This window comes from Moschus berezovskii, chromosome 20 (genome assembly GCF_049115385.1).
Source record: "Moschus berezovskii isolate FMDL1 chromosome 20, NW_MosBer_1.0, whole genome shotgun sequence".
Taxonomy (NCBI): Eukaryota; Metazoa; Chordata; class Mammalia; order Artiodactyla; family Moschidae; genus Moschus; species Moschus berezovskii.
The window spans coordinates 63765971-63779971 of NC_142479.1; the positions used below are offsets into that span (position 1 = coordinate 63765971).

A 14001-nucleotide genomic window follows, 5' to 3' on the forward strand; every position below is an offset into this window, starting at 1 on the left:
CAAGGAGGAGGAGGTTCATGCAGGAGGGAGCGTAGCTGAGTGGGAGGTGGGACAGGTACGCACCAGTTCTTGAAGCTCCAGCCTCAGTTTCTCTATCTGCCGGTTAAGATAGCTCTTCAGGGCAGCCTGGAATCTTATCATCAGGGGCTGGAACAATGGAAGAGCACAGCCAATTACTGTCCTGTCCCCTCCAGGGCTTAGCCACAGCTCTTGGCGCGGTGGAGACAGAAATGACTTTCATACTGGGTACTCCCCACTTCTGCCCAGGATTCTTACTTCAGAAGTCACTTGTGGTCTCACCGTAGGCACTGAAGGACCTAATATTTTGGCAAAATGACAGGATGAGCTGGGGCGGTGGTACTGGTTTAATCCCCAGAGCTGAAGGGCGGTGATGAGCAGAGCCTTGGATGCCAGCACCAAATGAACCTTGAGCCCCATTTCCCACTGCAACCTTAGCGCCAGCCAAGACCTGTCCTCCCCACTTGCCAGAGGCATGGGGAATGCAAGGCGATGGCTCTCAGTGGAGGGGACCTTGCCCCCACCCAAAGTCTGGAGACATTTTTGGCCATCACAACCAAGATGGTGCTGCTGGCATCTGGTGGGTGGAGGCCCTGGGGATGCTCCTCATCATCCTGCAGTGCTCAGGAAGCCCCCACCTCAAACAGTGATCACTTTCCAGTGACTGGGAAATGCTGAGTCTGAGTGAATGAACCTGAAGGGAGAATACACTTGACAAGGCGGCAGCCCAAACCCTGCAGATAAACTATTCGCGGAGCTGATGAACCAGAGCGCAGCATCTGCTGGGTAAAAGCCGGGCCATGGAGGCTCCAAGCAGAACAGGGCAAGTGCGGCAGTCTCTCTAAGTCCATCTTCGTCTGTGTGGGGCAAAAGCAAAACCCCCAAATATCTTACGTGGTCTGGGTCCAAGACCACCAGCTGGGATCTGTCTTCTTCCGCCTCGTCGCTGCCCTCAGATTCCACTCTCTCCACCAGGCCCCTTTCCTCCACCATGCTTAGCTGCTGGATCCTGTCCAGGAAGGAGGACGCGGCTCCCTCCCTGGGGTGGGTGTCGGGTTCTAGGGGGACAAGTAAGGGGGGAACAGCAAATGTTACTGCGGAGTTAACAGAAAGTGCTTCTCCCGGGGGCAGTTCATCAGAAAGCTAAATGCCCAGCCTCGTGCGACATGAGGGAAAAGAGAAAGACAAAGCCCCGCCTTGGGTTAGGGTTCACAATGCTACTCACAGGGTCTTCTGCTCATGAATTTTCTGCTAGCTAATTCAACATATTTTGTAGAAATGATTGAACTTCAAAGGTAGACAAGAAGCAAACACATTTTGTGGATACCTTTTAATACATAAATAATGAACAGAAAGGGGGCTTCTTAATGATGGACTAGATTTTTTTTTTTAAAGGAAAACAACTGATATGATTGAAAAGCAATCAGCGAGGCTCAAGTTTCAGCTTTTCTTCCTTCCTGAGCAGAAGAGATCCTGTTGTGTTTCTAACTCGTTTAGATGAGTGCTGTCTGCACGTCACTTGTAGGTGAGGTGAGGTTTTGTTGGCTGGACCATCCGCACACCACCATCAAATGGAATACTTGTTGCTTAGTCACTAAGCACTATCTCCCACAGTTTGCTCAAACTCATGTCCATTGAGTCGGTGATGCCATCCAACCATCTCATCCTCTGTCATCCCCTTCTCCTCTGGCCCTCAATCTTTCCAAGCATCAGAGTCTTTTCCAATGAGTCAGCTCTTCCCATCAGGTTATATACAATATAAAATAACCCAAGCTGCTTTCTCATGTACTCAACACTGGGATACCAGAACCAACTGGAAAGATAGGGGTGTGCCTGAAAGCACCTTGGAAAACTCAGCCCACAGGGACATGTTTAGGGCTGAGCTGCCCTCTGAGACCAGAAAGCAGAGAGGAATGTGTGGCCAGGGCCGTGTCACTGGATTTCGGTCCAGGCTTGGTTCTGCCACTTACATGGGTAAGTTACTTAATGACTCTCGTGGTCTGTAAAATGGAGAACAGTTCCTACCTCACCAGGTAAGTAAAAGGATTAAATTAGATAAAACAGAACAAATGTTCCACGTGTCTTATCCATTTGTGTTAATGACAATTTTATCTTTAGGCTCACAGCCCAACAGGAAACGAGGTAACAGGGGTCTAAGGAGTGGGAGCCCTCGCACAGAAGGGGATGGGAAGTGGCTTGTCCCATAGTACCTGACTCCGGGGTGAAGGGCCCCTCTGTGCCCGGAGGCAGCTCGTCAAGACCCAGGGATGTGTCGCTGCTCCCCGGGCTCTGTCTGAGGTGATGCCCAGCCTCCAGAGGAAAGACCTTCTGCTGGAGCGCTTCCTGGGATTGTATAGAGCAAAAACAACCAAATCTGAATTTATGAGGCTTTAGGCAGGACTGAGGCGTTATTCAAATTAGATTATTACAGTGTTCAGAATTTAACACAGTTGTGAAAGCAATAGAAAACTGCTTGCATATCATTTGGCTTTTGCAATCGTCAAAACAAAAAACACCTACCTTCACCCCAATGAGGGATTTGGGAGTGGTCTCTGCCCGTCTAGATCTGCAGCAAAGTGTAAACACTGAGGCATGGGCTTGTGCTGGACGTGAGTTTCTTTATTCCCAAATGCTGCTCCGGCCAGGGTCTCCCAAGAGGGCTGTTTCTTCTCTTCTTTCAAACGGTTTCACTTTGGGGACATTTCCAGAAGAAAATGTTTTCCCAAGCACCTGGCTCCGTTTTAACTCTTGCAATGATTATCGTTGACAATAACTACTGCCGCTGCTGAACTGGTGAACATGAGTAAGGGCAGACAGTGACCCTGCACGGGACCCTGCAAGGTGGATGCCAGTCGATTCTGTCTCCTGCAGGGGAAGCAGCTCATGGAAGCTGGAGCCCTTGCTTGAGTTCGCCCAGCCAGCCAAGGGCTGTCTCAACGCCCAGCTCCTGCTCTTTCTAGCTTCTTCCTCAGGTGATGCTGCTTCTAGAAATGACTTCCAAGGCATCCAGAACCACAGTGACATTCGTGGGAGCCCAGAGGCCAAAGCCTACCTCTGGGGGATCCAGAAAGGGCTTCTCTTAATGACCACGCCGATGACCCAGCAGCTCCCACTCCAAAGTTAAGTTACTTGAGAGCTGGGAGGAGGGAAATAGGGTTCTCTCTTAGGGTTTGTCTCTGCCCTTCTGGTTGATCAAATTTGGAGACTGTTTCCCAGTGAGTTTTCTTTTCCTTATAAAGTAAGAGGTTTTATTAAGATACCAAGCCATACTGTTTTTTTCTCTCATACCAACCTTCTTTTTAAAAAGAATCATTTATTTACCTATTTATTTGGTTGCTCTGGGTCTTAGCTGAGGTATGAGGGATCTTTAGTTGCAGCATGCAGAATCAACCAGGGATTGAACCCGGGACCCTTGCATCGGGAAGGCAGAGTCTTAGCCACCGGACCACCAGAGAAGTCCCCCAGTGAGTTTTCCAGAAACTAGACTTGAGGATGCAAACTGGGTTTACAGCTCAGCAAGCAACCTATACTTCAATACTCCTGGATGTGTTTGTTTGTTTGGCACTGTTTGTTTTTTCAGCTGTGCCATGTGGCTTGTAGGATCTTAGTTCCCCAAGCAGGAATTGAACCCAGGCCCTTGGCACTGAAAGTGCAGAGTTCTAACCATTGGACCATCTTGGAATTCCTGGTCCTGGCTATCCTATAAAGGAGGGCACTGTTTAGTTGTTAAAATCTTAAAAGTGGTTTTGATATGCATTTGTCATTTGTAGTCATAAAGCTTAACTATGGTGCATCAAATATTGAATCATGTGATTCTCTAAAGTTATTATCTCTTTTAGCTTTCACAGGGTGGGGAGGAACTTCACAGTTCAGAGCAAGCATGACTGCCATCATAGTTGCATGCCTCTGGGTAAGGAAGTCCTTTGGCTCCTCAGTTTCCTAATCTGAGCAATGGGGATAATAGTAGTTCCCACCTTATGGGGTTGTCACTGAGACAACACATGTAAAGGGCATGGAAGTGTCCAGCCCAGAGTACATGATGAATAAACATAATGCCTTCTCTTCCTGCCCTGCCCCTCGCTTCCCTTCTAGAATAGTCAAACCTAAAGCCAACAGGTGGAGTTGACCCAGTGTGGGGTGATGAGTCTGGACAAAATGAGAAGGGTGGGTTCCAGAGACTGTCCCCAAGGTGAGATACAGGTATCAGGCCTGGGCCTGGTGTGGAAGGTCTTGGCATGGAGAGTTACAGCCCAAACATTTGGGGGCTTGCCCTTGAGAAATGGACAAGCTGAACTGAGGCACCACCTGATAGAACACCAGAATAACATGGCATCCTTCCATGACATTCTAAACCTGGAGACCTGAAAATACCAGGCAAAACCAAACTGAGGGACATTCTACAAAATAGCTGGCCTGTGACCTTTAAAAGTGTCAAGGTCATCAAGGTCAAGGACAGATTGAGAAGACTAAAGAGACGATACAGCTGAAGGCAGCAGGCGATTCTGAAGTGGAGCTCTACTATAAAAGACATTACTAGGACACTTGGTGAAGGAAGCCCGAGGTGTATTTGGTAATGTAACACATTGATTTTGATAATTATCACATGGTTGTTTGCGGAAAACATACACGAAAGCACTGGGAGGCAACTTACTGTCAAATGCTTTTAAGAAACATTCTTAAAATTTCTTTAAGGTACTCCAATTTTTCTGTGTGTACGTGCTTAAGAATTAAAAAGTGAAAATAAGCCTACAGCTATTATTATCCACAGTTGCACTGTCCAGTCTGGTAACCACTTATAACAGTTGGATATATACATTTAAACTAATTAGAATCCTCAAAAGATTAAAATTTTAGTTTCTCCATCTCCCTGGCCACAGTTTAAGTGCTCTATAGTCACATGTGACTAATAGTTACCATATTGGACAGCGCAGATAAAGAGCATTTCCATTAGCATGTAGATTTTTACTGGACAGTGTTGCTCTAGAGACTGGACACCTGGATGCCCTTACGTGGAATATTTCCAACCTGGGTTTGGGAACACAAAGGAGGGTCCAGAAATTCTTGGCCTATGATGGTGGCTCTTGAGACTTAAGTTTGCTAAGAGATCTCTAACAGGCATTGCCATGTGAATTCTTTATAGTGCACCCTGAGCTCCTCACAGATTTACAAACCTCATGAGCAGTAAAACACTATAGACCTCAGGCTACTCACCTGGTTCATTTGCTCAGACAGGCCTAATACTTGCTGGGAGTGCTTTGTGGCGATGAACCCCATTCCTCTGGATTTGGATGGGTCGGGGGCCTCTCTGTCCTCAAGACCCATTTCCGTCCTTGCTCCTTCATACGGGTGTGTGTGGTCAACTTCATCTTCGGGCCCCTCCCCAGGAGTGATGTCTGAGGAAGCCAGATCTGGAGAACTGACTTCCGCTTCAGGGGACGTGGCTTCCAAATCAGATTCTAATTCCTCTTCCAATTCAAATTCCTCTTCCATTTCCATTTCCCCTTGGCTTCCTCCATAGTCCCCCTGGGTTGTGACTTCCCCATCATTTTCAATTTCCCTTTTGGAATGCTCTGTTGCACCCTCAGCTTCTTCATTTCTCTGGTCATTGCTCTTCTCCATTGGCAATACCTGTAGCTATGAAGCAGGAAAAAAAAATCAGGAGACAAAGTGTAAAGGATCTTGTGAGATTTTATTCTTAATAAGGTAATTATACTGATGGGAAAACTGCATCTATACACTCTGAGCATCGCTAGGAGATTATGTTTCATAGTTTAGCTTATCTGCTCTGGTTTTTTTGGTAATTATTTTGCATCCTTCATTACAGGAAATGAGCTCTGAAAAACTCAGGGCGATCTAGGTGTGGGATTCTTGATGAGCCATCAACGCTTCAGAAGGAGGTGGAAGGAAATTAGGTTTCTCTGCAACTGAACTGAGTCTGTTCCAGAGAAAGGTCATAGGATCATCGTACAATTTTCTTAAACAAATCTGAACTCTGATTCCTAGTAAATACAGCCTAGACTAATTCATCCCATAAGGAACTTTACCCTGCCGCCTTCAACATTCTGGTCCTCTTCTCCTTCAGAAGATGATTTGCCTCCCAAGTGAGACCTGGTGGCGGAGAAACAATTGAACAGTTTCAAACAACATCTTTCTTTTTCTTGGCATTTATCCCCTCCTCGATGTCTGTATATCTAGTTATTATATTTACTTGTTAATTGTCTGCCTTCTCTCTAGGCTGATGGCCGTGACTTTGTCACTAACACCAGCACTAGACCATGCCTGTCATATGGCACAAGAGTCACTCCAAGAATGAATGAAAAATGCAATGATTGAAACATTTAAGGAACAGTACAAGTAGATTATGCTAGAAAAGTCACCTTAAATATACTTGTGTTTGTGACAAAATGGGGAAAATAAAAAACAAAATAAGAGAAAATTGCACAAAAAGGACAAATACTCTAGAAACTTTTAGTTTTTCCATGATTTGGATAGTACAAGAATGTCATCTTAAAATAGTTTTTTTTTTAATTAGAAGTCAAACTAACTGTGACACAGACAGTGAAAATCCCGTGACTTCTCTCCTGCTCAAGATAACAAGACGTAATAGTAAGAGATTTAAGGATTTTTTTTATGTATTATTTTTTATTTTTTAGATATTTATTTGGCTGCACCAGGTCTTAGCTGTGGCACGTGGGATCTTTTTAGTTGTGGCATTCCAACTCTTACTTGTGGCACGTGGGGTCTAGTTCCCTGACCAGGGATCTAACCCAGGCTCCCTGCTTTGAGAACATAGAGCCTTAGCCACTGGACCACGAGGGAAGTCCCAAGGATATCTTTTTTCAAATATTTTTCTGTGCATTTAAAGCCACCCATCCACCAAATTAGAGGTCACACTGTATTCATGGTTTTGCATTTAGTCTTTTCATTTATTGTAATCTGGACTTTTCCATGTCAGTAGACGCAGACCTACCTTAAAAAAAAGAAAGAAGAAACAATACAGCGGAGTCCAACGTGAAAGGCAAATTTTATAAAAATAGTCTCTATCCTTTTAAACAAAGTGTAAGAGAGCAGAGGCCTGGTGGCCCTGTGTTTACCTGACTACAGCCTATCTGTGTGCTCAAGGCATTCACGGTGGGGCTGCCTGGCCATACCGAACCCAGTCCATCACCTACCACCTCCAACCCCGGAGAGGTTGGGCTGGTCTCCCTCTCACTGACCTCGCTGGGCAGCATCCAGCACAGAGACCCCTGCTCTCAGGGCTCTGCAGCAGGGATTAGCAAGCATCGTGGTTGCCATGGTTACTGTGGACTTAGCAAGTCCCGGGTTTCAGCGAAAGGAGCGCCCAGAAAAGGGGAAAAAGGGAGGGTACGGGAGAGGACAAAGGGACGCGAGGTGAGAAGGCAGAAGGGCGCGCAGGAATGTGGGGGTGACCGGGGAGGTCAGGAAAGGCCCAGAGAGCGGGGAGGCAGGGGTAGAGGAGAGGGGGAAAGGGCATGGAAGGGAAGAGGTGCCTTGGGGGCTATGGGAAGGGGGAGGTGTGGAAACAGCTCCGAGGCCCCAGATCCCTAGGCCCATTTACCCGCCAGCGCCGCCGCCCGGCTCCGCCATCTCCAGTTGCTATGCGACGCCGTCAACATCCGGCGGGCAAGGACCACGCGCGGGGCTTGCGGGGCAGGAGGCCTTTGTGCCATTTGTGTACACTAGAAACACAGAACTTTAACTCTGTAAATGTATTAAAGGATAAATACGCATCTTCCCCATCTCTAAGTCCGAGCTCTACCCCGCCCGACTCAGTTTCTCTAAAGCGACAACCGTGTCAACGCGTGTCCTGCCGGTCACTCTGGAGCCCCAGGGGCTCGCGCAGGGCACCCGGGAAGCCGGGGACATGGGACGGCCAAGTGTCCTGAGGACGGCAGGAAGAGGCGGGGGCGCGACGGGGTCCGGAGCCGGCCGCACCTTCGGGGACCGAGCCCCCGCCTAGTGCCTGCCTGTCCAGCTGCAGACCTGGGGGGCTCAGTACCCCCTTCCCGGGGTTCTTGCTAAGAATCCATGGCGGGAGAGGGATGCCCCGTGGCCTCCTGGTGGGTGTTGTTCTCTTCCCATCTCAAAATAGAAAAAACAAAAGCAGAGGGTGGGAGAGAGAGGGCGAGCGCGCACGTGGGGCGTCCCAAGGGTCCTGCCTTCGCTCGGGGGCGTGGGGCTTCCCTCTGGGGTAAAGTCCCGGGGCCGGGGGCCCGGGCGGGCGGGCGAGGCCCGGAATAGGAAGGGGGCGTCCGGGCCGGGGCCTGGGGTCGGAGAGCGGAAGGTGACTGGGGCGGTTCCGCAACTCGGTTGGGGCCGGGCTGGGACTGGGGCTGGCGGGTGGGGTGGGCGGCGGGTCTGATTGGGCCGGGGGCCGGGTTGGGCCGGGGGGCGGGCCGGGGGCCGGGCCTCGCCGCGCGTCCCCGCCCCGCCAAACCTCACTGGCGGCGGCGGCAGTGGCGGCGGAGGCGGCTCCGGGAGCCGGCGCAAATCCGGCCCCGGGTGCGGGACCCGGGTGGGTATCGGGGACCTGCAGGGGGCCGCGGGGGCGGGGCCTGAGGGGCCGGCGGGGGCCGGGCAGCGCCCTCGGCGGGACGGGGTCGGGGCGCGCGGGCGCGTGGGCCTGCAGCCGCGGGGCCCGGGAGGGGCCGGGGTCTGGCCGCAGCGCAGAGAGGTGCAGGGCCAGAGCAGGAGCGGGGCGGCAGGATCACGCGGGGAGCTCCCTGGGGACCCCCTCCGCGGTGGGTTCTGGCGCCCCGGGCAGGGAGTGGGCCTAATTCGAGGAGACTCGGTCTCAGGCTGTCTGAATCTTTGGTCCGGAGAACTTGCGGTCTTTGTCTGGCTGGATCGTCAGAGCACGCGAACGAGAACTTGTAGGGGCCCGCGGTTTGCCGACACAGCCCCCCAAAGTGTGTGTTTCACCCGCACGGGGCGCGCGCTTAACATTCCCGGCCTTGGGGTGGGTGGTCTGGCTGTTTAAGAGCCGCAGGTCTTGAAACTCACACCCTTTAGGCCCGAGCTCTTCCTCTTGATCTCTTCTTAAATAATAATAAAAGAAAGGAAGAAAAAAATCGAAAGAAAAGAAAAAGGGAAAAGAAAAAACCGGCAATTTAAGATTTCTAAATATAACCTAAGGCACGCTGCCAGAAGCCATGAATCTTGAAATCCTGTTATTCCCACACTCGGAAGTTGGTGTCATATGTTGGCCACAACCTAGTTCAAATTCTATTCAGAAACAGAAAACAACATAATACGTTCACTTTTCTTACCATGAAGTTTGGTTTACTGCCTCCTCAAGTTCATAGGAGAAGCCAGGCCAGCCCCTGTGTCTGGTCCCATTGATCCTTCTTTAGCACCTGCAGGCACCAGTTTCTATGTCTGTAAAGAGGGAACTGGTTCTCAAAAACCAGCCATGTTCTGGAACATATTATCAAAGGGCAGGGGCAAAGGCCCAGATTGGAGAATTCCATTCTAAATCTGTCACAGATTGATTAGAGAACTTAAAAAAAAAAAAAATCTGTGTGTTGTTTGGAAATCCCCCACTAGAAGCATCAATATTTAGTTGACTAGCAAACATTAAACACTTTTAAGAACCAGGAAAACTTTTGCAAAGAAAAGATTATTAAAGTGAGGAAAGCCTCTTAGTATTAACTGTGAAATTCATTCACAGCCATGTGTTGCTGGTATCAGAAGGCTTGTTCTCTGCTGAGTGCACTTGGCTTGTGGAGCGTTTGTGGTGAGCGGAGTCTCAGAATATGACTAAGAAAAGTTCTTATCAGTGGAATTTTTTAATCCTCCAGCCATGATGATTGTTATGTAAATAGATTCTGATTATCTTGTATGAATTAAACCCATAAAATCAGGAACTGAGGTGATCCCCATTTTACAGGTAGAAACACTGACACTTAAATTCCCCAAGTTCACGCATCCCAGAGTGACAGAAATACAGGCCTTGGGCCCAGGATGCTCCAAATCCAGAAAACCACTGTACCACCCTGCCTCTGCTCTTGCTCCTACCACTCACATGCACACATTCTCCCTGCCCTAGGGACTTAGAATAACATGGTTCATTTTGCCAAGTGATTCATAAACATTGAGAGTGGGGACTAACCGATGTCACCACTAGCTGCTAGTATCAATTCAGCCCAGTCTATAAAAAGCCCCCCAGGCCTCAGTGTAAAGGCATCTGAGATGATAGCCTCTGGGTTTGCAGAACCCTACCTACAACTGTGCTGGTCTCCCTGGCTCAGGTTTTGGGTTTAAAACATGGCCTCCAAACATAGACTGCTGGATTTGAATACCAACCCAGTACATAGTACTGACTTAATACTACTGTGCCTTGGTTTCTCCATCTGTAAAATGGGAGTAATACAACCTGTCACAAAGTTCTGTTGCAACAGTTATCTAAAGTACCTAGTACCTGGCTCATTCAAAGTGCCTGTTAATATAAGTGTTTAATTATTATTAACGACCATTGTTTGGATTTTTCACGTTTAACTAGATTGGTAAAAACATTTGGTTTTGTGTTTTGGTTCCTTGTATATGTGGTCCATCAGGTGGAAAGCTGATCATAAGCAGAAGTGGAATTCTCCATTTAGATATATTTACAGTCTCTCTATTTTTTTTTTTTTTTTGGTTTTAAAATGTGGATATTTATTGTTATAAAATCAACTGGTTTGATTTTAAAAAAACTGCTGTATTTTAAAATAATACAAATACAAGTTAAAGCAATTGTAAACTGTGATTCTTTTGAGTGCAAACAAGTGGTTATCCAAAGAAGAAATAAATCTCCTTGTGTGCTCAGTTGTTAAGTTGTGTCCAACTCTTTGCGACCCCATGGACTGTAGCCCGCCTGGCTCCTCTGTTCATGGGATTTTCCAGGCAAGAATCCTGGAATGTGTTGCCATTTCTTTCCCCATAGATATATTTACACTCTTTATAATTTTGTGGGGTGCTGGGTCCCCCTGGGCTGACCAGGGACCAGGGTGACCAAGTTGCCTGGCAACACAAATCTGGAGTAGAGATTTTAACTTGTCCCCCCACATCTGGCCAAGGGTCCCCACTTTTCTCCACAGGCCTGAATCCTCTCCTATAAAATTAGTGAATTAGCTTCATACGGTGGTACAGTTGGGGAGGATGACTTTAAACATGAAGGATCTGTAGCAGTGGAGGTTGGTTTGATTGGTGTACATTGTTCTATTGTATTTGTATTAGATTGACGGATGTTGATGAGGCCGTTGCACAAAGAAAGCACACACTTCTCCCAGCCTACCCCCACCTCCCCGCAAATGACACAGGGAATCTTTCCCCACTCACGTCCGTGTTGGTGATTTTGATGCTAGCAAACACCCACGTGTCCTCTGGGCCCTTGGTCTTGCATCTCTAATAAATCTGCTTTGATGAACTACCTGATGATATGTGATCTGAAGCATGTCCTTTGCTCCATCTTCTGAACCGATATAGCCATCCTCAGAGAGGAGAAATCAGGCACTTAAGACCTGTTAAAAAAAAGAAAGAAAAGATCAAGTTCGCCATCTGCCTGCAGTAGCCTCAGTTGTATGGCTAGCACGAGGAAAGAACTGAAAGAACCCAAATGCATTATCCAGTCTGAACGGCATGCCCTTCTCTGCCTGAACCTCGACAGAGAGTCTTTCCAGGTGTTTAGAGCTGATTGGAGAAGGAAATGGCAACCCATTCCAGTGTTCTTGCCTGGAGAATCCCAGGGACGGGGGAGCCTCGTGGGTTGCCATCTGTGGGGTTGCACAGAGTCGGACACGACTGAAGCGACTTAGCAGCAGCAGCAGAGCTGATATACAAGATGAGGGATCTGTATGGACTCACCTGACTGCATGCAGAGATGTGGTAGTATCTTTTCCATGCTCTTTCTGAATTAACTCCTGTAGAAACCACCATCACCTGGGTGCATCCTGAGCCTGTGTCTGAACCTGCTTGCACACTTTGGTGTTTGCTCTGGTTTTCCACTGAGTGACCCTGAATTCAAGTGGTTGATAAATTGGTTGTTACACTCTCTGTAGGAGACAAAGGACATGTCTATCAGATGGCATTTGAAACCTTTACGATTTTTCAATTTCTTCTTTTTTTTAACATTTATTTGGCTGTTCTGGGTCTTAGTTGCAGTATGTGGGATCTAGTTCCCTGATCGGGGATCAAACCCAGACCCCCTGCATTAGGAACACAGAGTCTTAGCCACTGGACCACCAGGGAAGTCCTGATTTTTCAGTTTCTGGAGCTAAAATGCTTTCCCTGAGCAAGATCAAGTGTGTTGCATTCCGGGGGTGTTGTCAGTATGTTTCCCCCCAGTTTGATTTCTGTTTTGTGGTGCATTAGCTACTCTTTTGCCACAGACACTGAGAACCTCTCTGTGTTAAAGTTTATAGGTACAGTATAGAGGTCAGATGCCCCTCATCCACTTTGGGGTTGATCAGTGGTTTCCTGGTTGGCTTTATCTTTTTCCTTGCTTTTTGGGTTTACTCCTTCCTCAGGATGGATCTTGACTCATCTTTAAGTCTGTTTCTCCTTGCAGCCCCGCTTCCTTGGCGCGGTGGGGGAGGTGCTTTGAGGGTATTTTCTGTCCACGGGTATGGGCAGCAGATGATCTTTCTCTGGACAGGCAGAGGCTTTGGGGTTTTCCAAGGAGTGGGTGATAATTGAAGTGACAGCTGGACAGTTGGGAGAGGAAAAACAGCTAAGCAGGCCACCAGATCTTCCCTAACCCTCGTTTCTTTAACTGTCTTCTCCAGTTACGGCCTCTTGAGGGTCCTTTTTCCTTATAGCAGTTGGCCCAAGGCCCCAGCTCTAGGATTTCTTCCCTAAACTTCATTCCTTCGATTTAACTGCAAGTGGATTGTGTTGTCCTCACTTCCACACAGAGGGCCCTATGCACAGCAGCCCTGTCTTTGGGCCATGATCTTTTCCATGTTAATCCTGAATGCAAAATGCAAGTGCAGCAAATATATTTCTCTTCTGCAATGATCCCATAATTTGAACTTAAATGCAAATAAGAACCGGGGTGATATCAGCTCCCAGGTGTCTTATCTGGGCAACGAGACTGAAGGAGACCCAACTTCCCCAAACTGTGCACCCCAAAGAAAGGGTTCCTGATCTGCAATATTTATATCACCCATTGAACTGAAAAACTGGATATTCCCCAAAAGACTGCGGTGCATGTGCCTGGTTTTGGGAGAGAAAACTGGGGCCTCTCGTGAGGTTTGTTAGCAGCAGATGTCTTATGAGAGGAAAACAATCCTTGTTTGCGTGTGCCTGGCTTGTGTTTAAGATGGCATTACCTTGTCCCTGCTCTGTGTTGATTGGTCTTTGAGGGCAAAGCAGATGAACCAGTTTCTTCTGGTCATCTGGCAGGTGACCAGAGCTCAGGGCAGTTTGCTCCTGAGCAGTGTGACAGTGGCAAGGTTGGGGGAAGAATCACCTCTGGGCTTTGCCACACAGCATGTCCCTCTAAGGGTTGATCAGCCCCACTCCCTACCTGCTTCCCCTTCACTGCAATGGACAGCTGTCACAGTGGACGTGGCCTGTGACAGGTGTGCGGGAACTGCCAGATCACGAGCTGCCAGGACCACACTTGTCCTGTTGACCCAGGGTGGCCCGGCGGCGGGGACATGGCACAGAACGGTGAACGGGAGAGGTCTGGGCAGAGCCTCTCTCCTACTGGCTCCAGGCTGCCCTGTGTCTTTTGTCTTCTTAGGAAGGTTCAAGAGGTGTTTGCACCTTTGCTCTATTTGTTTTCCATTTGGGAATTGATGCAGCTTCTTACACCACCACGGGGGCTTCCCTGGTGGCTCAGCGGTAAAGAATCTGCCTGCAATGCAGGAGAGGCATTGGGTTGGGAAGATCCCCCTGGAGAAGGAAATGGCAACCCACTCCAATATTCTTGCCTGGGAAATCCCATGAACAGAGAAGCCTGGCGGGCTTCAGTCCATGGGG

At 48.5% G+C, this 14001-nt stretch overlaps 2 protein-coding genes across 6 annotated transcripts in view; one reads left to right on the top strand and one right to left on the bottom strand.

Moving 5' to 3' along the window:
* CCDC40 (coiled-coil domain 40 molecular ruler complex subunit) overlaps positions 1-8294 on the bottom strand; it is a 45207-nt gene extending 36913 nt beyond the window's left edge. The window contains exons 1-6 of the mRNA XM_055408410.2: positions 7598-8294; positions 6063-6126; positions 5230-5652; positions 2229-2361; positions 913-1076; positions 64-147 (exon numbers count right to left, since the gene is read on the bottom strand). Of these exons, the coding sequence (XP_055264385.2) occupies positions 64-147; positions 913-1076; positions 2229-2361; positions 5230-5652; positions 6063-6126; positions 7598-7626 (897 nt within the window). The 5' untranslated portion in view covers positions 7627-8294. The remainder of the gene's footprint in view (positions 1-63; positions 148-912; positions 1077-2228; positions 2362-5229; positions 5653-6062; positions 6127-7597) is intronic.
* Positions 8295-8476: 182 nt separating this feature from the next.
* TBC1D16 (TBC1 domain family member 16) overlaps positions 8477-14001 on the top strand; it is an 88933-nt gene continuing 83408 nt past the window's right edge. For 4 of the 5 annotated variants that reach the window (XM_055408411.2, XM_055408414.2, XM_055408413.2 and 1 more), the window contains exon 1: positions 8477-8554. The gene's annotated coding sequence lies outside the window, so the exon portion shown is untranslated. The remainder of the gene's footprint in view (positions 8555-14001) is intronic. The other variant, XM_055408412.2, reaches the window with a different exon arrangement.